This window comes from Oncorhynchus mykiss, chromosome 21 (genome assembly GCF_013265735.2).
Source record: "Oncorhynchus mykiss isolate Arlee chromosome 21, USDA_OmykA_1.1, whole genome shotgun sequence".
NCBI lineage: Eukaryota > Metazoa > Chordata > Actinopteri > Salmoniformes > Salmonidae > Oncorhynchus > Oncorhynchus mykiss.
Window position 1 is genome coordinate 10,036,911 of NC_048585.1, and position 25,773 is coordinate 10,062,683.

Below are 25,773 nucleotides of genomic sequence, written 5' to 3' on the forward strand. Positions count from 1 at the left end.
ACCTGGAATGTATTTCAATTAACAGGTGTGTCTTCTTAAAAAGTTAATTTGTGAAATAGCTTTCCTTCTTAATAACCTCGTCGGGCTAGGGGGCAGTATTTTCACGTCCGGATGAAAAGCGTGCCCAAAGTAAACTGCCTGCTACTCAGGCCCAGAAGCTAGGATATGCATATAATTGGTCGATTTAGATAGAAAACACTCTAAAGTTTCTAAAACAGTGTAAAAACAAAGGGGGGGTCAATGTAAATTGTCCGGAGGCCATTTGATTAATTGTTCAACAGTCTTATGTCTTGGGGGTAGAAGCTGTTAAGGAGCCTCTTGGTCCTAGACTTGGTGCTCCGGTACTGCTTGCCATGCGATAGCAGAGAGAACGGTCTATGACTGGGGTGGCTGGAGTCGGACAATTTTTTGGGCCTTCCTCTGACACCGCCTGGTATAGAGGTCCTGGATGGCAGGAAGCTTGGCCCCCGTGATGTACTGGGCCGTACGCACTACCCTCTGTGGTGCTTTGCTGTCGTAGGCCGAGCAGTTGCCATACCAGGCATTGATGCAACTGGTCAGGATACTCTTGATGCAGCTGTAGAAACTTTTGAGGATCTAAGGTGCCAAGCCAAATCTTCTCAGTCTCCTGAGGGGGAAAAGGTGTTGCGTGCCCTCTTCACGACTATCTTGGTGTGTTTGGACCATGTTAGTTTGTTGGTGATGTGGACACCGAGGAACTTGACATTCTCGACCCGCTCCACTACAGCCCAGAGGATGTGAACGTGGGCATGTTTTGCCATCCTTTTCCTGTAGTCCACAATCATTTCCTTTGTCTTGCTCACGTTGTTGCCCCAGGCACCACACTGCCAGGTCTCTGACCTCTCCCCTATAGGCTCGTCTCCTTGTTGTCGGCGATCCGGCCTACCACTGTTGTGTCGTCATGCAAACTTGATGATGGTGTTGAAGTCGTGCTTGGCCGTGCAGTCATGCAGTCATGCAGTTGTAGGTGAAAAGGGAGTACAGGACGGGACTAAGCACACATCCCTGAGGGGCCCCATGTTGTTGTTGTTGTTGTTGAGGATGTGTTGTTGTTGTTGTTGAGGATGTGTTGTTGTTGTTGTTGAGGATGTGTTGTTGAGGATGTGATGTTGTTGTTGAGGATGTGTTGTTGAGGATGTGTTGTTGTTGAGGATGTGTTGTTGAGGATGTGTTGTTGTTGTTGTTGATGTGTTGTTGCCTAACCCTGACACCAGACGGGTGCAATAAAATGTGTTGTTTTACAGTGTCAGCCACAGTAGTACGGCCAACCCCCCCTGCAGCAAATTAGGGTTCAGTGCCTTGCTCACGGACGGATCTACACTTCTTTCAAGTGAAGCAAATCTGATGCACCCTATTACCTATTTAGTGCACTACTTTTGGTCTGGCCAAAAGGACAAAGCTAAATAAAAAGGCACAACAAATGTGTCCCGTCCTCAGACCAAGGTCGTCAACCAGACAGCGTCCCGTCCTCAGACCAAGGTCGTCAACCAGACAGCGTCCCGTCCTCAGACCAAGGTCGTCAACCAGACAGCGTCCTGTCCTCAGACCAAGGTCGTCAACCAGACAGCGTCCCGTCCTCAGACCAACGTCGTCAACCAGACAGCGTCCCGTCCTCAGACCAAGGTCGTCAACCAGACAGCGTCCTGTCCTCAGGCCAACGTCGTCAACCAGACAGCGTCCTGTCCTCAGGCCAACGTCGTCAACCAGACAGCGTCCCGTCCTCAGACCAAGGTCGTCAACCAGACAGCGTCCCGTCCTCAGACCAACGTTGTCAACCAGACAGCGTCCCGTCCTCAGACCAACGTTGTCAACCAGACAGCGTCCTGTCCTCAGACCAAGGTCGTCAACCAGACAGCGTCCTGTCCTCAGACCAAGGTCGTCAACCAGACAGTGTCCTGTCCTCAGACCAACGTTGTCAACCAGACAGCGTCCTGTCCTCAGACCAACGTCGTCAACCAGACAGCGTCCCGTCCTCAGACCAAGGTCGTCAACCAGACAGCGTCCCGTCCTCAGACCAATGTCGTCAACCAGACAGCGTCCCGTCCTCAGACCAACGTCGTCAACCAGACAGCGTCCTGTCCTCAGACCAACGTCGTCAACCAGACAGCGTCCCGTCCTCAGACCAACGTCGTCAACCAGACAGCGTTCCGTCCTCAGACCAAGGTCGTCAACCAGACAGCGTCCCGTCCTCAGACCAACGTCGTCAACCAGACAGCGTCCCGTCCTCAGACCAACGTCGTCAACCAGACAGCGTCCTGTCCTCAGACCAACGTCGTCAACCAGACAGCGTCCCGTCCTCAGACCAACGTCGTCAACCAGACAGCGTCCCGTCCTCAGACCAACGTCGTCAACCAGACAGCGTCCTGTCCTCAGACCAACGTTGTATGGGGTGGTCTATACGGTCCTGTATGGGGTGGTCTATATGGTCCTGTATGGGGTTGTCTATATGGTCCTGTATGGGGTTGTCTATATGGTCCTGTATGGGGTGGTCTATACAGTCCTGTATGGGGTGGTCTATATGGTCCTGTATGGGGTGGTCTATACGGTCCTGTATGGGGTGGTCTATATGGTCTTATACAGTCCTGTATGGGGTGGTCTATATGGTCTTATACAGTCCTGTATGGGGTGGTCTATATGTTCCTGTATGGGGTGGTCTATATGGTCCTGTATGGGGTGGTCTATACGGTCCTATATGGGGTGGTCTATATGGTCCTGTATGGGGTGGTCTATATGGTCTTAACCAGTCCTGTATGGGATGGTCTATATGGTCCTGAATGGGGTGGCCTATATGGTCTTATACAGTCCTGTATGGGGTGGTCTATATGGTCTAATACAGTCCAGTATGGGGTGGTCTATATGGTCCTGTATGGGGTGGTTTATATGGTCCTGTATGGGGTGGTCTATATGGTCCTGTATGGGGTGGTCTATATGGTCTTAACCAGTCCTGTATGGGGTGGTCTATATGGTCCTGTATGGGGTGGTCTATATGGTCTTATACAGTCCTGTATGGGGTGGTCTATATGGTCCTGTATGGGGTGGTCTATATGGTATTAACCAGTCCTGTATGGGGTGGTCTATATGGTCTAATACAGTCCTGTATGGGGTGGTCAATATGGTCCTGTATGGGGTGGTCCATATGGTCCTGTATGGGGTGGTCTATACGGTCCTATATGGGGTGGTCTATATGGTCCTGTATGGGGTGGTATATATGGTCTTAACCAGTCCTGTATGGGGTGGTCTATATGGTCTAATACAGTCCTGTATGGGGTGGTCTATATGGTCTTAACCAGTCCTGTGTGGGGTGGTCTATTTGGTCTTAACCAGTCCTGTGTGGGGTGGTCTATATGGTCTTAACCAGTCCTGTATGGGGTGGTCTATATGGTCTTAACCAGTCCTGTATGGGGTGGTCTATACGGTCTTAACCAGTCCTGTGTGGGGTGGTCTATATGGTCTTAACCAGTCCTGTATGGGGTGGTCTATATGGTCTTAACCAGTCCTGTATGGGGTGGTCTATATGGTCTTAACCAGTCCTGTATGGGGTGGTCTATATGGTCTTAACCAGTCCTGTATGGGGTGGTCTATACGGTCTTAACCAGTCCTGTGTGGGGTGGTCTATATGGTCTTAACCAGTCCTGTATGGGGTGGTCTATATGGTCTTAACCAGTCCTGTATGGGGTGGTCTATATGGTCTTAACCAGTCCTGTGTGGGGTGGTCTATATGGTCTTAACCAGTCCTGTGTGGGGTGGTCTATATGGTCTTATACAGTCCTGTATGGGGTGGTCTATATGGTCTTAACCAGTCCTGTATGGGGTGGTCTATATGGTCTTAACCAGTCCTGTATGGGGTGGTCTATATGGTTTTAACCAGTCCTGTATGGGGTGGTCTATATGGTCTTATACAGTCCTGTATGGGGTGGTCTATATGGTCTTAACCAGTCCTGTATGGGGTGGTCTATATGGTCTTAACCAGTCCTGTATGGGGTGGTCTATATGGTCTTATACAGTCCTGTATGGGGTGGTCTATATGGTCTTATACAGTCCTGTGTGGGGTGGTCTATATGGTCTTATACAGTCCTGTATGGGGTGGTCTATATGGTCTTATACAGTCCTGTGTGGGGTGGTCTATATGGTCTTATACAGTCCTGTATGGGGTGGTCTATATGGTCTTAACCAGTCCTGTATGGGGTGGTCTATATGGTCTTATACAGTCCTGTATGGGGTGGTCTATATGGTCTTAACCAGTCCTGTATGGGGTGGTCTATATGGTCTTAACCAGTCCTGTATGGGGTGGTCTATATGGTCTTATACAGTCCTGTATGGGGTGGTCTATATGGTCTTAACCAGTCCTGTATGGGGTGGTCTATATGGTCTTAACCAGTCCTGTATGGGGTGGTCTATATGGTCTTATACAGTCCTGTATGGGGTGGTCTATATGGTCTTATACAGTCCTGTATGGGGTGGTCTATATGGTCTTATACAGTCCTGTATGACAGCTCTGAACACAGCTCTGAGTTGTTGTTCACAACAATACAATAAGAAGTGTTCTTACCGGAACACAGAACCTCACAGGGTTCTGAGAGTTGTTGTTCACAACAATACAATAAGAAGTGGTGTTCTTACCGGAACACAGAAGCTCACAGGGTTCTGAGAGTTGTTGATCACAACAATACAATAAGAAGTGGTGTTCTCACCGGAACACAGAACCTCACAGGGTTCTGAGAGTTGTTGATCACAACAATACAATAAGAAGTGTTCTTACCGCCAGGACCTTGCTGGCGTTCTGGATGTTGTCTACGTAGGTAACGTAGTGGTGGAGGTGAGGACAGAAGTCATCAAATCCACGGCCCAAGTCCCCGTTCTCCAGACGGACCAATAACGTCCTGCAGAGTAGAGAGAGAGAGAGACAATTAACAATGATGATCAGCATCGACAACACATCCTCATGATAACATGTCAAGATAATCACAATATAGTATTGGCAACTAAGCATTCTGGGAATATCGTATCGTGACGTCCCCGGAAATACCCAGCCCTAGAAATATTGCAATGGACATCACAGTACGATATTCTCACATAACTTAGATGCCGATACGACATGTAAATCACATTCTACATGTAAATCACATTCTGCATGTAAATCACATTCTGCATGTAAATCACATTCTGCATGTAAATCACATTCTGCATGTAAATCACATTCTGCATGTAGATCCGATTCTACATGTAAATCACATTCTACATGTAAATCACATTCTACATGTAAATCACATTCTGTATGTAGATCCGATTCTACATGTAAATCACATTCTGCATGTAAATCACATTCTGCATGTAGATCCGATTCTATACATAGAGTCGATTCTATACGTCGATCCGATTCTAAACATAGAGTCGATTCTACATGTAGAGTCGACTAGCGCTATCAATCTGATGCCAAATCCATATTTGGAGTAAAAGTATCATTATAATATCGTCCAAAATAATATTGTGATATGTAACAGCATCGACCCCCCCCACCCCCACCCATCACTAAATATTACCACATAGAACCGTCTGATCACCACAGTAACAAATAACATGAATAAATTAAAAGAGTGCTCAACAATTAGACATGTACAACTCCTGACTGCACTGGTCTAATGATGTTCCCAGAGACATTACATCCTCACGTCGCTGGAAAGAAGGAGCTCTGAAGTTGATTTAAATAGATTGCAATGAAAGCATCGGGCCAAGGTAGACCTGTTGGTAATCAGAAGACTCAGAGACAGCCAGGAGACACACACACACACAGCCAGGAGAGAGAGACACACACAGCCAGGAGAGAGAGACACACACAGCCAGGAGACACACACACACACAGCCAGGAGAGAGAGACACACACACAGCCAGGAGACACACACACACACAGCCAGGAGAGAGAGACACACACACAGCCAGGAGACACACACACACAGCCAGGAGAGAGAGAGAGACACACACACACACACAGCCAGGAGAGACACACACACACAGGAGACACAAGCGCGCGCACACACACACACACTAGAAACGCACACACACTTAGCAGGAGAGAGAGACACAAGCGCGCGCACACACACACTTAGCAGGAGAGTCGGGCTAACGAGGGCAAAGGGCAAGAAAACCATGTTTCCGTTTCTTCCCTCGTCTCACAGCCAGAGGATATTATGATAAATATAAAGCTACAAATTACAACTTCCAGACTGTTTTTCAGGGTGATTAAATAGTCTGGCCGTCAGGAAGAAGAGAACGAGAAGATCGGAGGGGAGAGTAGAGTGGAAGGGAGGAGGATAGAGTAGTGGGGAAGGGAGGAGGAGAGAAAGGGAGGAGGAGAGGGGGAGGAAAGGTAGGAGGAGAGAGGGAGGAAAGGGAGGAGGAGAGAGGGAGGAAAGGGAGGAGGAGATAGGGAGGAGGAGAGAGAGGAAAGTTAGGAGGAGAGAGGGAGGAAAGGTAGGAGGAGAGAGGGGGGAAAGGGAGGAGGAGAGAGGGAGGAAAGGGAGGAGGAGAGAGGGAGGAAAGGGAGGAGGAGAGCGGGAGGAAAAGGAGGAGGAGAGAGGGAGGAAAGGGAGGAGGAGAGCGGGAGGAAAGGGAGGAGGAGAGCGGGAGGAAAGGGAGGAGGAGAGAGGGAGGAAAGGGAGGAGGAGAGAGGGAGGAAAGGGAGGAGGAGAGAGGGAGGAAAGGTAGGAGGAGAGAGGGAGGAAAGGTAGGAGGAGAGAGGGAGGAAAGCTAGGAGGAGAGAGGGAGGAAAGGGAGGAGGAGAGAGGGGAAGGAAAGGTAGGAGGAGAGAGGGAGGAAAGGGAGGAGGAGAGAGGGAGGAAAGGGAGGAGGAGAGAGGGAGGAAAGGGAGGAGGAGAGAGGGAGGAAAGGGAGGAGGAGAGAGGGAGGAAAGGGAGGAGGAGAGAGGGAGGAAAGGGAGGAGGAGAGAGGGAGGAAAGGAAAGGGAGGAGGAGAATAGAGAGTGGAAGGGAGGAGGAGAATAGAGAGTGGAAGGGAGGAGGAGAATAGAGAGTGGAAGGGAGGAGGAGAATAGAGAGTGGAAGGGAGGAGGAGAATAGAGAGTGGAAGGGAGGAGGAGAATAGAGAGTGGAAGGAAGGAGGAGAATAGAGAGTGGAAGGAAGGAGGAGAATAGAGAGTGGAAGGGAGGAGGAGAATAGAGAGTGGAAGGGAGGAGGAGAATAGAGAGTGGAAGGGAGGAGGAGAATAGAGAGTGGAAGGGAGGAGGAGAATAGAGAGTGGAAGGGAGGAGGAGAATAGAGAGTGGAAGGGAGGAGGAGAATAGAGAGTGGAAGGGAGGAGGAGAATATAGAGTGGAAGGGAGGAGGAGAATAGAGAGTGGAAGGGAGGAGGAGAATAGAGAGTGGAAGGGAGGAGGAGAATAGAGAGTGGAAGGAAGGAGGAGAATAGAGAGTGGAAGGGAGGAGGAGAATAGAGAGTGGAAGGAAGGAGGAGAATAGAGAGTGGAAGGGAGGAGGAGAATATAGAGTGGAAGGGAGGAGGAGAATAGAGAGTGGAAGGAAGGAGGAGAATAGAGAGTGGAAGGGAGGAGGAGAATAGAGAGTGGAAGGGAGGAGGAGAATAGAGAGTGGAAGGGAGGAGGAGAATAGAGAGTGGAAGGGAGGAGGAGAATAGAGAGTGGAAGGGAGGAGGAGAATAGAGAGTGGAAGGGAGGAGGAGAATAGAGAGTGGAAGGGAGGAGGAGAATAGAGAGTGGAAGGGAGGAGGAGAATAGAGAGTGGAAGGGAGGAGGAGAATAGAGAGTGGAAGGGAGGAGGAGAATAGAGAGTGGAAGGGAGGAGGAGAATAGAGAGTGGAAGGGAGGAGGAGAATAGAGAGTGGAAGGGAGGAGGAGAATAGAGAGTGGAAGGAAGGAGGAGAATAGAGAGTGGAAGGGAGGAGGAGAAAAGAGAGTGGAAGGGAGGAGGAGAATAGAGAGTGGAAGGAAGGAGGAGAATAGAGAGTGGAAGGGAGGAGGAGAATAGAGAGTGGAAGGGAGGAGGAGAATAGAGAGTGAAAGGAAGGAGGAGAATAGAGAGTGGAAGGGAGGAGGAGAATAGAGAGTGAAAGGAAGGAGGAGAATAGAGAGTGGAAGGGAGGAGGAGAATAGAGAGTGGAAGGGAGGAGGAGAATAGAGAGTGGAAGGGAGGAGGAGAATAGAGAGTGGAAGGGAGGAGGAGAATAGAGAGTGGAAGGAAGGAGGAGAATAGAGAGTGGAAGGGAGGAGGAGAATAGAGAGTGGAAGGGAGGAGGAGAATAGAGAGTGGAAGGGAGGAGGAGAATAGAGAGTGGAAGGAAGGAGGAGAATAGAGAGTGGAAGGGAGGAGGAGAATAGAGAGTGGAAGGAAGGAGGAGAATAGAGAGTGGAAGGGAGGAGGAGAATAGAGAGTGGAAGGGAGGAGGAGAATAGAGAGTGGAAGGAAGGAGGAGAATAGAGAGTGGAAGGGAGGAGGAGAATAGAGAGTGGAAGGGAGGAGGAGAATAGAGAGTGGAAGGAAGGAGGAGAATAGAGAGTGGAAGGGAGGAGGAGAATAGAGAGTGGAAGGGAGGAGGAGAATAGAGAGTGGAAGGGAGGAGGAGAATAGAGAGTGGAAGGGAGGAGGAGAATAGAGAGTGGAAGGGAGGAGGAGAATAGAGAGTGGAAGGGAGGAGGAGAATAGAGAGTGGAAGGAAGGAGGAGAATAGAGAGTGGAAGGGAGGAGGAGAATAGAGAGTGGAAGGGAGGAGGAGAATAGAGAGTGGAAGGGAGGAGGAGAATAGAGAGTGGAAGGAAGGAGGAGAATAGAGAGTGGAAGGAAGGAGGAGAATAGAGAGTGGAAGGGAGGAGGAGAATAGAGAGTGGAAGGAAGGAGGAGAATAGAGAGTGGAAGGAAGGAGGAGAATAGAGAGTGGAAGGAAGGAGGAGAATAGAGAGTGGAAGGGAGGAGGAGAATAGAGAGTGGAAGGGAGGAGGAGAATAGAGTGGAAGGAAGGAGGAGAATAGAGAGTGGAAGGAAGGAGGAGAATAGAGTGGAAGGGAGGAGGAGAATAGAGAGTGGAAGGGAGGAGGAGAATAGAGAGTGGAAGGAAGGAGGAGAATAGAGAGTGGAAGGAAGGAGGAGAATAGAGTGGAAGGGAGGAGGAGAATAGAGAGTGGAAGGGAGGAGGAGAATAGAGAGTGGAAGGAAGGAGGAGAATAGAGAGTGGAAGGGAGGAGGAGAATAGAGAGTGGAAGGGAGGAGGAGAATAGAGAGTGGAAGGAAGGAGGAGAATAGAGAGTGGAAGGGAGGAGGAGAATAGAGAGTGGAAGGGAGGAGGAGAATAGAGAGTGGAAGGGAGGAGGAGAATAGAGAGTGGAAGGGAGGAGGAGAATAGAGAGTGGAAGGAAGGAGGAGAATAGAGAGTGGAAGGGAGGAGGAGAATAGAGAGTGGAAGGGAGGAGGAGAATAGAGAGTGGAAGGGAGGAGGAGAATAGAGAGTGGAAGGAAGGAGGAGAATAGAGAGTGGAAGGGAGGAGGAGAATAGAGAGTGGAAGGGAGGAGGAGAATAGAGAGTGGAAGGGAGGAGGAGAATAGAGAGTGGAAGGGAGGAGGAGAATAGAGAGTGGAAGGAAGGAGGAGAATAGAGAGTGGAAGGGAGGAGGAGAATAGAGAGTGGAAGGGAGGAGGAGAATAGAGAGTGGAAGGAAGGAGGAGAATAGAGAGTGGAAGGGAGGAGGAGAATAGAGAGTGGAAGGGAGGAGGAGAATAGAGAGTGGAAGGGAGGAGGAGAATAGAGAGTGGAAGGAAGGAGGAGAATAGAGAGTGGAAGGGAGGAGGAGAATAGAGAAGTAGTTATTGATCACACACACATAAAACAAAAACAAAGCAGAACTTTGTCTCAGGTTTTCAACAGTGAAAAGGATGTTACTCCCGTCACCCTGGATACAGTTTGATCTGTATCACACTACAAATCACACCACGTTACATCCTCATTAAACTCCCCAGACACACCTGGGAGGGAATATCAATCTCTCCAAATAGCTTTGTGATTCTGCTCTAGTTCCTCTGGGTGACGCGACGATGTCTTTGGCGTTGGTCATTACAGTCTGTTACAGTGGAACAGGGAGGAGGGATAATTAGCTTTTTCCATCTACATACTATCACCGTCTTGGTCACAACTCCTCATAAACTGCCTGAACCATGATGAACGGCACGGGAGGATCATCAACACACTAAATATTCCTACATATAAATATATAAGTCGGCTAGTGTTTAATTACAGTGGAATTCCTGATTAGTGTGCGGTGTTGTTACCCTGGAGGAAAGTCAATTTTTTTTTAAAAACAGGATGTGAACTGAGTTATACCTTCCTTCCTACATTTACCACACACACACACTACACCCAACGATACAGACATGATACCTGACAGAAAAGCCTGTTATCATTCCTCTAAATCAACACACTACGCCCACGTGGAGTGCAATGTAATGATCGGCGTCCAAAAATGCAGATTTACGATTTTCAAGTTTTCATAACATTGGCCCGAATTTAAAAAACGGTCGACCTCCACACCCCAAAGTGCTCACTCCTCCCCAGCTCACGGCTGTCATGGTGACTGGTACCAGTCTGTGTCTCTTCTCCTCCCAGAGGATCCCTGACGTCTGACCTGACCTCTACCCCAAAGTGCTCACTCCTCCAAAACTCACAGCTGTCATGGTGACTGGTACCAGTCTGTGTCTCCTCTCCTCCCAGAGGATCCCTGATGTCTGACCAGACCTCTACCCCAAAGTGCTCACTCCTCCCCAGCTCACGGCTGTCATGGTGACTGGTACCAGTCTGTGTCTCCTCTCCTCCCAGAGGATCCCTGATGTCTGACCTGACCTCTACCCCAAAGTGCTCACTCCTCCCCAGCTCACGGCTGTCATGGTGACTGGTACCAGTCTGTGTCTCCTCTCCTCCCAGAGGATCCCTGATGTCTGACCTGACCTCTACCCCAAAGTGCTCACTCCTCCCCAGCTCACGGCTGTCATGGTGACTGGTACCAGTCTGTGTCTCCTCTCCTCCCAGAGGATCCCTGATGTCTGACCTGACCTCTACCCCAAAGTGCTCACTCCTCCCCAGCTCACGGCTGTCATGGTGACTGGTACCAGTCTGTGTCTCCTCTCCTCCCAGAGGATCCCTGATGTCTGACCTGACCTCTACCCCAAAGTGCTCACTCCTCCCCAGCTCACGGCTGATCCCAGAGGATCCCTGATGTCTGACAATAACATATCCTGACATAATGTAAACGTAATGCATTACCCTCTCTCCCTCAGTGACATATCCTGACATAATGTAAACGTAATACATTACCCTCTCTCCCTCAGTGACATATCCTGACATAATGTAAACGTAATACATTACCCTCTCTCCCTCAGTGACATATCCTGACATAATGTAAACGTTATACATTACCCTCTCCCTCAGTGACATATCCTGACATAATGTAAACGTAATACATTACCCTCTCTCCCTCAGTGACATATCCTGACATAATGTAAACGTAATACATTACCCTCTCTCCCTCAGTGACATATCCTGACATAATGTAAACATAATGCATTACCGTCTCTCCCTCAGTGACATATCCTGACATAATGTAATGCATTACCCTCTCTCCCTCAGTGACATATCCTGACATAATGTAAACGTAATGCATTACCGTCTCTCCCTCAGTGACATATCCTGACATAATGTAAACGTAATGCATTACCGTCTCTCCCTCAGTGACATATCCTGACATAATGTAAACGTAATGCATTACCGTCTCTCCCTCAGTGACATATCCTGACATAATGTAAACATAATGCATTACCGTCTCTCCCTCAGTGACATATCCTGACATAATGTAATGCATTACCCTCTCCCTCAGTGACATATCCTGACATAATGTAAACGTAATACATTACCCTCTCTCCCTCAGTGACATATCCTGACATAATGTAAACGTAATGCATTACCGTCTCTCCCTCAGTGACATATCCTGACATAATGTAAACATAATGCATTACCGTCTCTCCCTCAGTGACATATCCTGACATAATGTAATGCATTACCCTCTCCCTCAGTGACATATCCTGACATAATGTAAACGTAATACATTACCCTCTCTCCCTCAGTGACATATCCTGACATAATGTAAACGTAATACATTACCCTCTCTCCCTCAGTGACATGAATAAGTGTGTTTCATATTCTCAGAGCCCCTCAGCAGCCTCCACTGATAGAGACGCACCAGTTTATCCAATACAGTCACACTCTACCCACGTCCAAAATGACACACTATTCCCTTTACAGAGCACTACATTCGACCAGGGCCCATAGTGCACTATATAGGGAGTGGTTTGGGACATGCCCTCAGTAATACACCCCTCTGTCTTCATCATGCCACTCTCAGGAAGAAAGCCTGTCAGTCTCAGAGTGGAGATGAGGACCTGTGGGACTCAACACCTGATCATTATTCAACACAGTACGACGTTCATTCTGTGAAGCTATAAACCACATGATTAAATAGAACACGACTATGTTGTAATGTCTACGGCTCTATTGGAACCATATGGAACACAGAACACTACCAACACTCTAGAACACGACTATGTTGTAATGTCTACGGCTCTATTGGAACCATACGGAACACAGAACACTACCAACACTCTAGAACACGACTATGTTGTAATGTCTACGGCTCTATTGGAACCATACGGAACACAGAACACTACCAACACTCTAGAACACGACTATGTTGTAATGTCTACGGCTCTATTGGAACCATACGGAACACAGAACACTACCAACACTCTAGAACACGACTATGTTGTAATGTCTACGGCTCTATTGGAACCATACGGAACACAGAACACTACCAACACTCTAGAACACGACTATGTTGTAATGTCTACGGCTCTATTGGAACCATACGGAACACAGAACACTACCAAAACAGAGGGTACTCAACTCTGACCCTACAGGGGGTCTGGTTCTCTGTTCGACCTGATCATTCATTGTACACCCACAGCTGGTGTCTCAGGTCTAAAAATCAGATCCTGATTAGATGCAGTAGAACTGGTTTCCAGGACCAGAGTTGAGTTGGAGGGTTCAAGAACATAGCTGGTTGTAGAAATCCAAATCTCACATGGTTGTTATTTACACACACACAGAGAGATATTAAACATGGCAAGGAGGACAGCGGTTAGGTTCACCTTGTTCATGCCGTCACGCTGGCCTGAAGGTTTTCAGTGAAGTCGGTGCTGATTTGTTTATTTTCTTGAGGATATGGTTTTTTTCTCCATTTGGAATCGGGTTTTTGTGTGTAGGCTTTCAGTAGACAAGGCCCTCAGCTGTCTGAGGCCTGTCAAACCAACACTCTGAACTACTAGTGAGAGAGCCAGGGAGGGTGCCAATTAATGTCCCCCCCCCATCATTAATTATTAAAGAGATACTTACTGGTTTACTGAATAGACGGATGGAATGGAACTGAAGATGCTCTCTCTAATGTCCTGCCTCAGGGTGCCTTTGGCCTTCAGAATCTCCACAAAGTACTGCAAGAGAGAGCACACACACAAACACACACACACAGAGACGTACACACACGCAGACACACACAGAGACAAGAAAAAAGAACTTAGTATTTGTCTCGCCATTTGTCTAGCTAAGCCCGTCTGCTATCTAGCTGCATGGGTTCCATTGGATTCCCATGAGACTGAAACGGTTTAGAAGATTAGACCACCGACAACTCAGTTACTCCTAGTCCGCGTGCCCAACGGTACTCTAGTCTAGGGCTGGACGATGTTACCATTACTCCTAGTCCGCGTGCCCAACGGTACTCTAGTCTAGGGCTGGACGATGTTACCATTACTCCTGGTCCGCGTCCCCAACGGTACTCTAGTCTAGGGCTGGACGATGTTACCATTACTCCTGGTCCGCGTGCCCAACGGTACTCTAGTCTAGGGCTGGACGATGTTACCATTACTCCTGGTCCGCGTGCCCAACGGTACTCTAGTCTAGGGCTGGACGATGTTACCATTACTCCTAGTCCGCGTGCCCAACGGTACTCTAGTCTAGGGCTGGACGATGTTACCATTACTCCTAGTCCGCGTCCCCAACGGTACTCTAGTCTAGGGCTGGACGATGTTACCATTACTCCTAGTCCGCGTGCCCAACGGTACTCTAGTCTAGGGCTGGACGATGTTACCATTACTCCTAGTCCGCGTGCCCAACGGTACTCTAGTCTAGGGCTGGACGATGTTACCATTACTCCTAGTCCGCGTCCCCAACGGTACTCTAGTCTAGGGCTGGACGATGTTACCATTACTCCTAGTCCGCGTCCCCAACGGTACTCTAGTCTAGGGCTGGACGATGTTACCATTACTCCTAGTCCGCGTGCCCAACGGTACTCTAGTCTAGGGCTGGACGATGTTACCATTACTCCTAGTCCGCGTGCCCAACGGTACTCTAGTCTAGGGCTGGACGATGTTACCATTACTCCTAGTCCGCGTCCCCAACGGTACTCTAGTCTAGGGCTGGACGATGTTACCATTACTCCTAGTCCGCGTCCCCAACGGTACTCTAGTCTAGGGCTGGACGATGTTACCATTACTCCTAGTCCGCGTGCCCAACGGTACTCTAGTCTAGGGCTGGACGATGTTACCATTACTCCTAGTCCGCGTGCCCAACGGTACTCTAGTCTAGGGCTGGACGATGTTACCATTACTCCTAGTCCGCGTCCCCAACGGTACTCTAGTCTAGGGCTGGACGATGTTACCATTACTCCTAGTCCGCGTCCCCAACGGTACTCTAGTCTAGGGCTGGACGATGTTACCATTACTCCTAGTCCGCATGCCCAACGGTACTCTAGTCTAGGGCTGGACGATGTTACCATTACTCCTAGTCCGCGTGCCCAACGGTACTCTAGTCTAGGGCTGGACGATGTTACCATTACTCCTAGTCCGCGTCCCCAACGGTACTCTAGTCTAGGGCTGGACGATGTTACCATTACTCCTAGTCCGCGTCCCCAACGGTACTCTAGTCTAGGGCTGGACGATGTTACCATTACTCCTAGTCCGCGTGCCCAATGGTACTCTAGTCTAGGGCTGGACGATTTTACCATTACTCCTAGTCCGCGTGCCCAACGGTACTCTAGTCTAGGGCTGGCCGATTTTACCATTACTCCTAGTCCGCGTGCCCAACAGTACTCTAGTCTAGGGCTGGCCGATTTTACCATTACTCCTAGTCCGCGTGCCCAATGGTACTCTAGTCTAGGGCTGGCCGATTTTACCATTACTCCTAGTCCGCGTGCCCAACGGTACTCTAGTCTAGGGCTGGCCGATTTTACCATTACTCCTAGTCCGCGTCCCCAACGGTACTCTAGTCTAGGGCTGGACGATTTTACCATTACTCCTAGTCCGCGTCCCCAACGGTACTCTAGTCTAGGGCTGGCCGATTTTACCATTACTCCTAGTCCGCGTCCCCAACGGTACTCTAGTCTAGGGCTGGACGATGTTACCATTACTCCTAGTCCGCGTGCCCAACGGTACTCTAGTCCAGGGCTGGACGATGTTACCATTACTCCTAGTCCGCGTGCCCAATGGTACTCTAGTCTAGGGCTGGACGATTTTATCATTACTCCTAGTCCGCGTCCCCAACGGTACTCTAGTCTAGGGCTGGACGATTTTACCATTACTCCTAGTCCGCGTGCCCAACGGTACTCTAGTCTAGGGCTGGACGATTTTACCATTACTCCTAGTCCGCGTGCCCAACGGTACTCTAGTCTAGGGCTGGACGATTTTACCATTACTCCTAGTCCGCGTGCCCAACGGTACTCTAGTCTAGGGCTGGACGATTTTACCATTACTCCTAGTCCGCGTGCCCAACGGTACTCTAGTCTAGGGCTGGACGATTTTACCATTACTCCTAGTCCGCGTGCCCAACGGTACTCTAGTCTAGGGCTGGACGATTTTACCATTACTCCTAGTCCGCGTGCCCAACGGTACTCTAGTCTAGGGCTGGACGATGTTACCATTACTCCTAGTCCGCGTGCCCAACGGTACTCTAGTCTAGGGCTGGACGATTTTACCATTACTCCTAGTCCGCGTCCCCAACGGTACTCTAGTCTAGGGCTGGACGATGTTACCATTACTCCTAGTCCGCGTCCCCAACGGTACTCTAGTCTAGGGCTGGACGATGTTACCATTACTCCTAGTCCGCGTCCCCAACGGTACTCTAGTCTAGGGCTGGACGATTTTACCATTACTCCTAGTCCGCGTGCCCAACGGTACTCTAGTCTAGGGCTGGACGATGTTACCATTACTCCTAGTCCGCGTGCCCAACGGTACTCTAGTCTAGGGCTGGACGATTTTACCATTACTCCTAGTCCGCGTGCCCAACGGTACTCTAGTCTAGGGCTGGACGATGTTACCATTACTCCTAGTCCGCGTGCCCAACGGTACTCTAGTCTAGGGCTGGACGATGTTACCATTACTCCTAGTCCGCGTGCCCAACGGTACTCTAGTCTAGGGCTGGACGATTTTACCATTGCATCGTCTAAATGTTTTTTTTTAATCGACAATGTTTGTGGGCCATCGTCGACGGCGACGACATCGTGATGTCACAAACAGCGGATTAGCATATCGGAACTTGACTGCAATTACCGGAGTCTGGCAGCGCACAACAGAGCAGGTCGACATGCCAGAAGGCCTGTTTCCTATTGGCCGTAGCCTACACGTTCACTAGACAGCAGGTCGACATGCCAGAAGGCCTGTTTCCTATTGGCCGTAGCCTACACGTTCACTAGACAGCAGGTCGACGTGCCAAATGGCCTGTTTCCTATTGGCCGTAGCCTACACGTTCACTAGACAGCAGGTCGACGTGCCAAATGGCCTGTTTCCTATTGGCCGTAGCCTACACGTTCACTAGACAGCAGGTCGACATGCCAAATGGCCTGTTTCCTATTGGCCATAGCCTACACGTTCACTAGACAGCAGGTCGACATGCCAAATGGCCTGTTTCTTATTGGCCGTAGCCTACACGTTCACTAGACAGCAGGTCGACATGCCAAATGGCCTGTTTCCTATTGGCCGTAGCCTACACGTTCACTAGACAGCAGGTCAACATGCCTAATGGCCTGTTTCCTATTGGCCGTAGCCTACACGTTCAATACACAGCAGGTCGACATGCCAAATGGCCTGTTTCCTATTGGCCGTAGCCTACACGTTCACTAGACAGCAGGTCGACATGCCAAATGGCCTGTTTCCTATTGGCCGTAGCCTACACGTTCACTAGACAGCAGGTCGACATGCCAAATGGCCTGTTTCCTATTGGCCGTAGCCTACACGTTCACTAGACAGCAGGTCGACATGCCAGAAGGCCTGTTTCCTATTGGCCGTAGCCTACACGTTCACTAGACAGCAGGTCGACATGCCAGAAGGCCTGTTTCCTATTGGCCGTAGCCTACACGTTCACTAGACAGCAGGTCGACATGCCAGAAGGCCTGTTTCCTATTGGCCGTAGCCTACACGTTCACTAGACAGCAGGTCGACATGCCAGAAGGCCTGTTTCCTATTGGCCGTAGCCTACACGTTCACTAGACAGCAGGTCGACATGCCAGATGGCCTGTTTCCTATTGGCCGTAGCCTACACGTTCACTAGACAGCAGGTCGACATGCCAGAAGGCCTGTTTCCTATTGGCCGTAGCCTACACGTTCACTAGACAGCAGGTCGACATGCCAGAAGGCCTGTTTCCTATTGGCCGTAGCCTACACGTTCACTAGACAGCAGGTCGACATGCCAGATGGCCTGTTTCCTATTGGCCGTAGCCTACACGTTCACTAGACAGCAGGTCGACATGCCAGAAGGCCTGTTTCCTATTGGCCGTAGCCTACACGTTCACTAGACAGCAGGTCGACATGCCAAATGGCCTGTTTCCTATTGGCCGTAGCCTACACGTTCACTAGACAGCAGGTCGACATGCCAGAAGGCCTGTTTCCTATTGGCCGTAGCCTACACGTTCACTAGACAGCAGGTCGACATGCCAAATGGCCTGTTTCCTATTGGCCGTAGCCTACACGTTCACTAGACAGCAGGTCGACATGCCAGAAGGCCTGTTTCCTATTGGCCGTAGCCTACACGTTCACTAGACAGCAGGTCGACATGCCAAATGGCCTGTTTCCTATTGGCCGTAGCCTACACGTTCACTAGACAGCAGGTCGACATGCCAAATGGCCTGTTTCCTATTGGCTGTAGCCTACACGTTCACTAGACAGCAGGTCGACATGCCAAATGGCCTGTTTCCTATTGGCCGTAGCCTACACGTTCACTAGACAGCAGGTCGACATGCCAAATGGCCTGTTTCCTATTGGCCGTAGCCTACACGTTCAATACACAGCAGGTCGACATGCCAGAAGGCCTGTTTCCTATTGGCCGTAGTCTACACGTTCACTAGACAGCAGGTCGACATGCCAAATGGCCTGTTTCCTATTGGCCGTAGCCTACACGTTCACTAGACAGCAGGTCGACATGCCAGAAGGCCTGTTTCCTATTGGCCGTAGCCTACACGTTCACTAGACAGCAGGTCGACATGCCAGAAGGCCTGTTTCCTATTGGCCGTAGCCTACACGTTCACTAGACAGCAGGTCGATGTACTGAACTTCGGTGTATTCAACATAATGCAAGAGAACAATGTAGATTGTAGAAAGAGCGGAGAACACCCCTCTCCTCTCCAATGTGGGGTCATCATGGGCCTGTTGTTGCCCCCCTCTATGTAATCTGATTCATTATGATCTAGGATCAGGCCCCCCCCCCTCTATATAAATCAGATTCATTATGATCCAAAACACTGATCCTAGATCAGCACTCCTACTCTGAGACACTATGAATACGGGTCAATAGTAAGGGCAGTTGGTAGCCAAGAGGTTAAGCGCGCCGGGCCAGTAACCAAAAGGTCGCTGGTTCGAATCCCAGAGCCAGCAAGGCGGACAAATCTGCCGTTATGCCCTTGAGCAAGGCAGTTAACCCCCAACATCAACTGGGCGTGGATGCGAAAGACATTTCTGTTGAACACATTCAGTTGTACAATTGACTAGGTATCCCCTTTCCTGTTTCAGCAGACAAATGGTCGAGTCCCAAAATGTGTGATCTGCACACAGTTCACTACTGTTGAACAGAGCCCCATGGGTCCACATCAAAACTAGAACACAATATAGGGAATAGGGTGTAATTTGGCACATATGACAGTATAAATAGCAGGTCGCTGTTCACATACCGTGTTGACTAGTTGTAGTTGTTTACAGTATTTCTGTTCAGTTTGGACCAGGGCCCTGACTGTACGGGTTCTCTTCCTCTCCCACTTCTCTCTCTGCTCCTGGACACTACGGCTGCCGGGCGGGCCCACGGGGGTGGGGGAGAAACTCATGGTCTACTGGGGCGGACACTGACCTCAGATCAGAACTGTAGACAGATGAAATCATTAGGGAGAGAAACTCATGCTCTACTGGGGCGGACACTGACCTCAGATCTGTAGAGAATAAAACATTTTTCCAAAACATTATAGGTTTCTGAAATTCACTAGGCCTAGAAATCTCACCTGAAGTTTGTGAAAAAGCTATATCCAACAGCAATATTAACAATCACACTAATATTTTTTACATCGTCAAGGAATAAGTATTGCATAGAGCGCAATAACCAATAGTATTGCAGACAACCCAAGTGTTGAGGAAGGAACTGTGGTTGGTGATGCAATTAGTCCCTCGCTCACTCGCTCTCTGACACAGTCCTCCCTCGCTCTCTGACACAGTCCTCCCTCGCACGCTCGCTCTCTGACCCAGTCCTCCCTCGCACGCTCGCTCTCTGACCGGGTCCGTCCTCTCTCCCTCTCTCTCTGACCCGGTCCGTCCTCTCTCCCTCTCTCTCTGACCCGGTCCGTCCTCTCTCTCTCTCTCTCTCTGACCCGGTCCGTCCTCTCTCTCTCTCTCTGACCCGGTCCGTCCTCTATCTCTCTCTCTCTCTGACCCGGTCCGTCCTCGCTCCCTCTCTCTGACCCGGTCCGTCCACGCTCCCTCTCTCTCTGACCCGGTCCGTCCACGCTCCCTCTCTCTCTGACCCGGTCCGTCCTCGCTCCCTCTCTCTCTGACCCGGTCCGTCCTCGCTCCCTCTCTCTCTGACCCGGTCCGTCCTCGCTCCCTCTCTCTCTGACCCGGTCCGTCCTCGCTCCCTCTCTCTCTGACCCGGTCCGTCCTCGCTCCCTCTCTCTCTGACCCGGTCCGTCCTCGCTCCCTCTCTCTCTGACCCGGTCCGTCCTCGCTCCCTCTCTCTCTGACCCGGTCCGTCCTCGCTCCCTCTCTCTCTGACCCGGTCCGTCCTCGCTCCCTCTCTCTCTGACCCGGTCCGTCCTCGCTCCCTCTCTCTCTGACCCGGTCCGTCCTCGCTCCCTCTCTCTCTGACCCGGTCCGTCCTCGCTCCCTCTCTCTCTGACCCGGTCCGTCCTCGCTCCCTCTCTCTCTGACCCGGTCCGTCCTCGCTCCCTCTCTCTCTGACCCGGTCCGTCCTCGCTCCCTCTCTCTCTGACCCGGTCCGTCCTCGCTCCCTCTCTCTCTGACCCGGTCCGTCCTCGCTCCCTCTCTCTCTGACCCGGTCCGTCCTCGCTCCCTCTCTCTCTGACCCGGTCCGTCCTCGCTCCCTCTCTCTCTGACCCGGTCCGTCCTCGCTCCCCCTCTCTCTGACCCGGTCCGTCCTCGCTCCCTCTCTCTCTGACCCGGTCCGTCCTCGCTCCCTCTCTCTCTGACCAGGTCCGTCCTCGCTCCCTCTCTCTCTGACCAGGTCCGTCCTCGCTCCCTCTCTCTCTGACCCGGTCCGTCCTCGCTCCCTCTCTCTCTCTCTCTCTGACCCGGTCCGTCCTCGCTCCCTCTCTCTCTGACCCGGTCCGTCCTCGCTCCCTCTCTCTCTCTCTCTCTGACCCGGTCCGTCCTCGCTCCCTCTCTCTCTGACCCGGTCCGTCCTCGCTCCCTCTCTCTCTGACCCGGTCCGTCCTCGCTCCCTCTCTCTCTGACCCGGTCCGTCCTCGCTCCCTCTCTCTCTGACCCGGTCCGTCCTCGCTCCCTCTCTCTCTGACCCGGTCCGTCCTCGCTCCCTCTCTCTCTGACCCGGTCCGTCCTCGCTCCCTCTCTCTATGACCCGGTCCGTCCTCGCTCTCTCTCTGACCCGGTCCGTCCTCGCTCTCTCTCTGACCCGGTCCGTCCTCGCTCTCTCTCTGACCCGGTCCGTCCTCGCTCTCTCTCTTACCCGGTGCGTCCTCGCTCTCTCTCTGACCCAGTCCGTCCTCGCTCTCTCTCTGACCCAGTCCGTCCTCTCTCCCTCCCAGAAAGGCACTCTGTGTGTCCTTAATCAGACCCTGTTGTTTACAGTGTGTTAGTTAGTGGAAGGCTGTCGTTGACACTCGGGCACCCTGGGAGATGTCACTGGGGTTAATTGCTGCTAAAGCGCTGCCCTCAGACTAAGTAATGGCCCAGGATTCTAACGCTCGTCCCAAATGACACCCTATTCCCTATATAGTGCACTATGGGCCATGGTCTAAAGTAGTGCACTATAAAGAGGGAATAGGGTGCCATTTGGGACACACAACCCAGGTGTCTCAGCCTGCTCCGTGGTGCTACAGAGGAGAGAGGAGGCTATGTGCTCACTGCCCACAAAATGAGGTGGAAACTGAGCTGCACTTCCTAACCTCCTGCCCAATGTATGACCATATTAGAGAGACATATTTCCCTCAGATTACACAGATCCACAAAGAATTCGAAAACAAATCCAAATTTGAAAAACTCCCATATCTACTGGGTGAAATTCCACAGTGTGCCATCACAGCAGCAAGATTTGTGACCTGTTGCCACGAGAAAAGGGCAACCAGTGAAGAACACACACCATTGTAAATACAACCCATATTTATGCTTATTTATTTTATCTTGTGTCCTTTAACCATTTGTACATTGTTAAAACACTGTATATATATATATATATATAATATGACATTTGTAATGTCTTTACTGTTTTGAAACCTCTGTATGTGTAATGTTTACTGTTAATTTTTGTTGTTTTTCACTTTATATTTTCACTTTGTATGTTGTCTACCCCACTTGCTTTGGCAATGTTAACACATGTTTCCCATGCCAATAAAGCCCTTGAATTGAATTGAGAGAGAGAGAGAAAGGGGACATGAGGGGAGAGGAGGGAGTCAGAGATAGCACTGGGTTACACACACACACACACAGAGAGAGTGAGAGAAAGGGGACATGAGAGGAGGGAGTCAGAGATGGGGAGATAGCACTGGGTTACACACACAGAGAGAGAGAGAGAGAGAGAGAGAAAGGGGACATGAGGGGAGAAAGGGAGGACACCTCTTAGCCAGGGGACATGAGGGGAGAGAGAAAGGGAGGACACCTCTTAGCCAGGGGACATTAAGGGGAGAGAGAAAAGGAGGACACCTCTTAGCCAGGGGACATGAGGGGAGAGAGAAAGGGAGGACACCTCTTAGCCAATAAGAAGCAGACATGTGTGTCTTCCATTCCTCCTTGTGTTATGACACATTGGAGGTCTTCCCCATTAGCATGAGGGGAGGACACCTCTTAGCCAATAAGAAGCAGACGTTGGAGGTCTTCCCCATTAGCAGTAAAAACCTTTTCAGACTGTACGTCAGATTCAGTCTATTGCGATCATCACGTCACACTGTGCGACGGAACCAGATTAAAATCTGGATATCAACCTGGCCAGATTGTAAATGACAAAATTGAAGCAAAAATTGTACGTTCTGCGATTGGCTTGCGAGGCAAGGTCGACTGACAGGGGCTAGGTCGACTGAAATATAGCTACATTTGAGTAATTAATACATTGGCTACATCGCTAATCCAGAGTCGTACCGTTGCCTCAATGTGGCAGTCTTGTCCAGATCATGGCATATGTAGCTCTTTATGATAATTAGCATTTTATTTTTGGGAGGTAAATACAGGCAAATATATTGCTAAAAAAAAGTGACCTTGTCCTATAGAGATTTAGTTATCAAAAACGTTGTGCCAGGTTAAGCATAAACTAAACACAGACCTTTTAAAAAAATATATATTTCACCTTTATTTAACTAGGTAGGCTAGTAGAGAACAAGTTCTCATTTACAACTGCGACCTGGCCAAGATAAAGCAAAGCAGTGCGACACAAACAACAACACAGAGTTACATGGAATAAACAAACGTACAGTCAATAATACAGTAGAAGAAAAAAGGTCTACCTTCATTTAAATCAAATCAAATGTATTTATAAAGTCCTTCGTACAGCAGCTGATATCTCAAAGTGCTGTACAGAAACCCAGACTAAAACCCCCAAACAGCAAGCAGTAAAGATGTAGAAGCACCCTTAAAAGGGTTTCTAAAAATCTGTTATGGGAAAAATGTATGTTGGAAAAACAATTGGAACCATTTTCTTGTTTGACCCTTAGGTTTTATGAGTATTATGACTGTGGTACTCTATTCAAAGACCATGGCGGAAGTCGGCTCAAAACAACAGTGACGCAACAGCATGTGGAATGACTGGGATTCTGTGTTCACACGGGTACAAGTGATTCCTTTTGATAAACACGACTTATCTGCATTCCAAATGAAAAGTCGTTCGGAAAAAAAGGAGATGCGTTTCAGGACGATGCATCATGCTGCCTTGTTGACAACCTAACCGAGCAGATTACTGTTCAATTTGAGAAGGGCACTCCTCCCTCACCGCTTTTGCGCGTTCAAATGTGTGTTGCATGCGACAAAGTAACACGTTTTCTATCACCTACAGGACAACAGTGCTACAAAAAAATTGTTTTAAAAAACAGAACTGAAATGTTTTTCTACGTGAGCACCGCAAATAACGTTTAGCTTTAACAAACAAACAAACAGTGAACGTAGCTTTCTACAAAGTTCCACGACAACGTCGAGGAAAGCTGCATGGTTAAAGGTAGCGACTGGAATGTGACTCGAATTACACATTTACAGCGATATAACTGTACACACGACATTAAAATGTTGCTTAGGTTGAAAAGATAAACGAACCTGTCAATGTCTTCGTATCTGTTCTAAAATTGAAATCCAGGCGCTCTTTTCGGGCTGCTGTTTCTTCCGGGTTGTCGAGCGACGCTATTGGCTCCCGGTCCCCCAGGGGATATGACGGCATAGAAACTGACCCGCCCAGCCTTGTGACGTGGCAGGGCGTCAACAAGGCAGCGTGTTGCGACGTCCAGAAACACGTCTCTTTTCCATACAATATATATGTTCGACTTTTACAAACTAGTTTTCATTGGGAAGGTAAATACAGCGTTTTAATCAAAACAATCACTTTTGCACGTGAAAACACAGAATCCGAACTAATTTACCAGGGTTTGCGGAGTAACAGATTACATGTAATCTGAGTAGGGAAAAAATATAATCATTTACATTACCATATTTTTTTAAATTATTGTAATCGGATTACAGATACTTTTGAAAAACAGGATGTTTACTTTTAAATTTAGAAAGGATATTTGTGGGGGAAAAAAAAAACATTACGACACCTTTCTGTTTTCTCAATGACATTCAATTCAGCATTGGAAAAAAAATAACGACCGCAAATTTAAATTTGTTCCACCTGAGCGCGTCTAACCACAAGTTAGAGACTACTGTGATGACACACGGTGTGTTTGATGGATCCTGTCTTCCAATGCTACTTAAAGTGGAACTGACAGCGCTTTAACAACATGACATCTTGTTCAAATCTGTCCAACTACACCCCCAGGAAGAATAGGGTGCCTTTTTTTTTTGTTTTTACATTTTCTGACAAGCCAGAGCTTAGATTTGGTCATTTTCACGTTTTCATAAATTCATAGAATGTTTGGGAATGACGTAGAGCAAGACATTTGTGAAAATTCTATCACAATATACAGTGGCCGTGTGTTTGGACAATTAATAAACACTGCAGTAAATTAAACATCTGTCTCGTCCACGACCAGAATCTACGCAGACTGGTGCCCCATAGCCAATCAGAGCTACAGTAGGCTTATATACAAACAAGCCATTTGCACAAAGGCCTGTCATCATTCACTTTGAACTGGACTGTGTGTTTACAGGCAGTAGGGCCTGTCAGTCCCTTTGAACTGGACTGTGTGTTTACAGGAAGTAGGGCCTGTCATCATTCACTTTAAACTGGACTGTGTGTTTACAGGAAGTAGGGCCTGTCATCATTCACTATGAACTGGACTGTGTGTTTACAGGAAGTAGGGCCTGCCATCATTCACTTTAAACTGGACTGTGTGTTTACAGGAAGTAGGGCCTGCCATCATTCACTTTAAACTGGACTGTGTGTTTACAGGAAGTAGCAACAACACGACTTTAGAGAATTAGAAGGCATTCGCCAAAAGCCACAAAATACACCTGAATGGATTTCTGCAAATAGGTAAATACCAGGGGAGTCCTCTTACATTTGGGAACTTAAGTCCTGTTGATCAAACAACCATGGGAGGCAACCTGGTTCCAAAACGAATGAAATCATTTTTCACCCTGTGTAAACCCCCCCAGCACGGTAACCTGGGCCAGATAATCAATCCCCCTCAGTCTCTCTCCTTCCCCATCTGTTTAGTGGAAGTGTGAAGATATATGTGACAATCACAGTTCTCAATCTCCCTGGTGATGCTGAATCCAGACATTCACATTGACAAAATACAACAGTCATGAAAAGTCAATATATGGGGCTGAACACAGTCC

At 49.2% G+C, this 25,773-nt stretch overlaps 1 protein-coding gene across 26 annotated transcripts in view; it reads right to left on the bottom strand.

The window, feature by feature from the left end:
* The window catches only part of LOC118942869 (rho guanine nucleotide exchange factor 39-like), a 104,248-nt gene extending 80,006 nt beyond the window's left edge, over positions 1-24,242 (bottom strand). For all 26 annotated transcript variants that reach the window (XR_005038520.1, XR_005038519.1, XR_005038518.1 and 23 more), the window contains exons 1-4: positions 24,091-24,242; positions 19,290-19,474; positions 13,478-13,572; positions 4,781-4,901 (exon numbers count right to left, since the gene is read on the bottom strand). Coding sequence is in view for 1 of the 26 variants with exons in the window: in XM_036956814.1 (XP_036812709.1) it covers positions 4,781-4,901; positions 13,478-13,572; positions 19,290-19,439 (366 nt within the window). In the remaining 25 variants the exon portion in view is untranslated. The remainder of the gene's footprint in view (positions 1-4,780; positions 4,902-13,477; positions 13,573-19,289; positions 19,475-24,090) is intronic.
* Between the last annotated feature and the right edge of the window lie 1,531 nt (positions 24,243-25,773).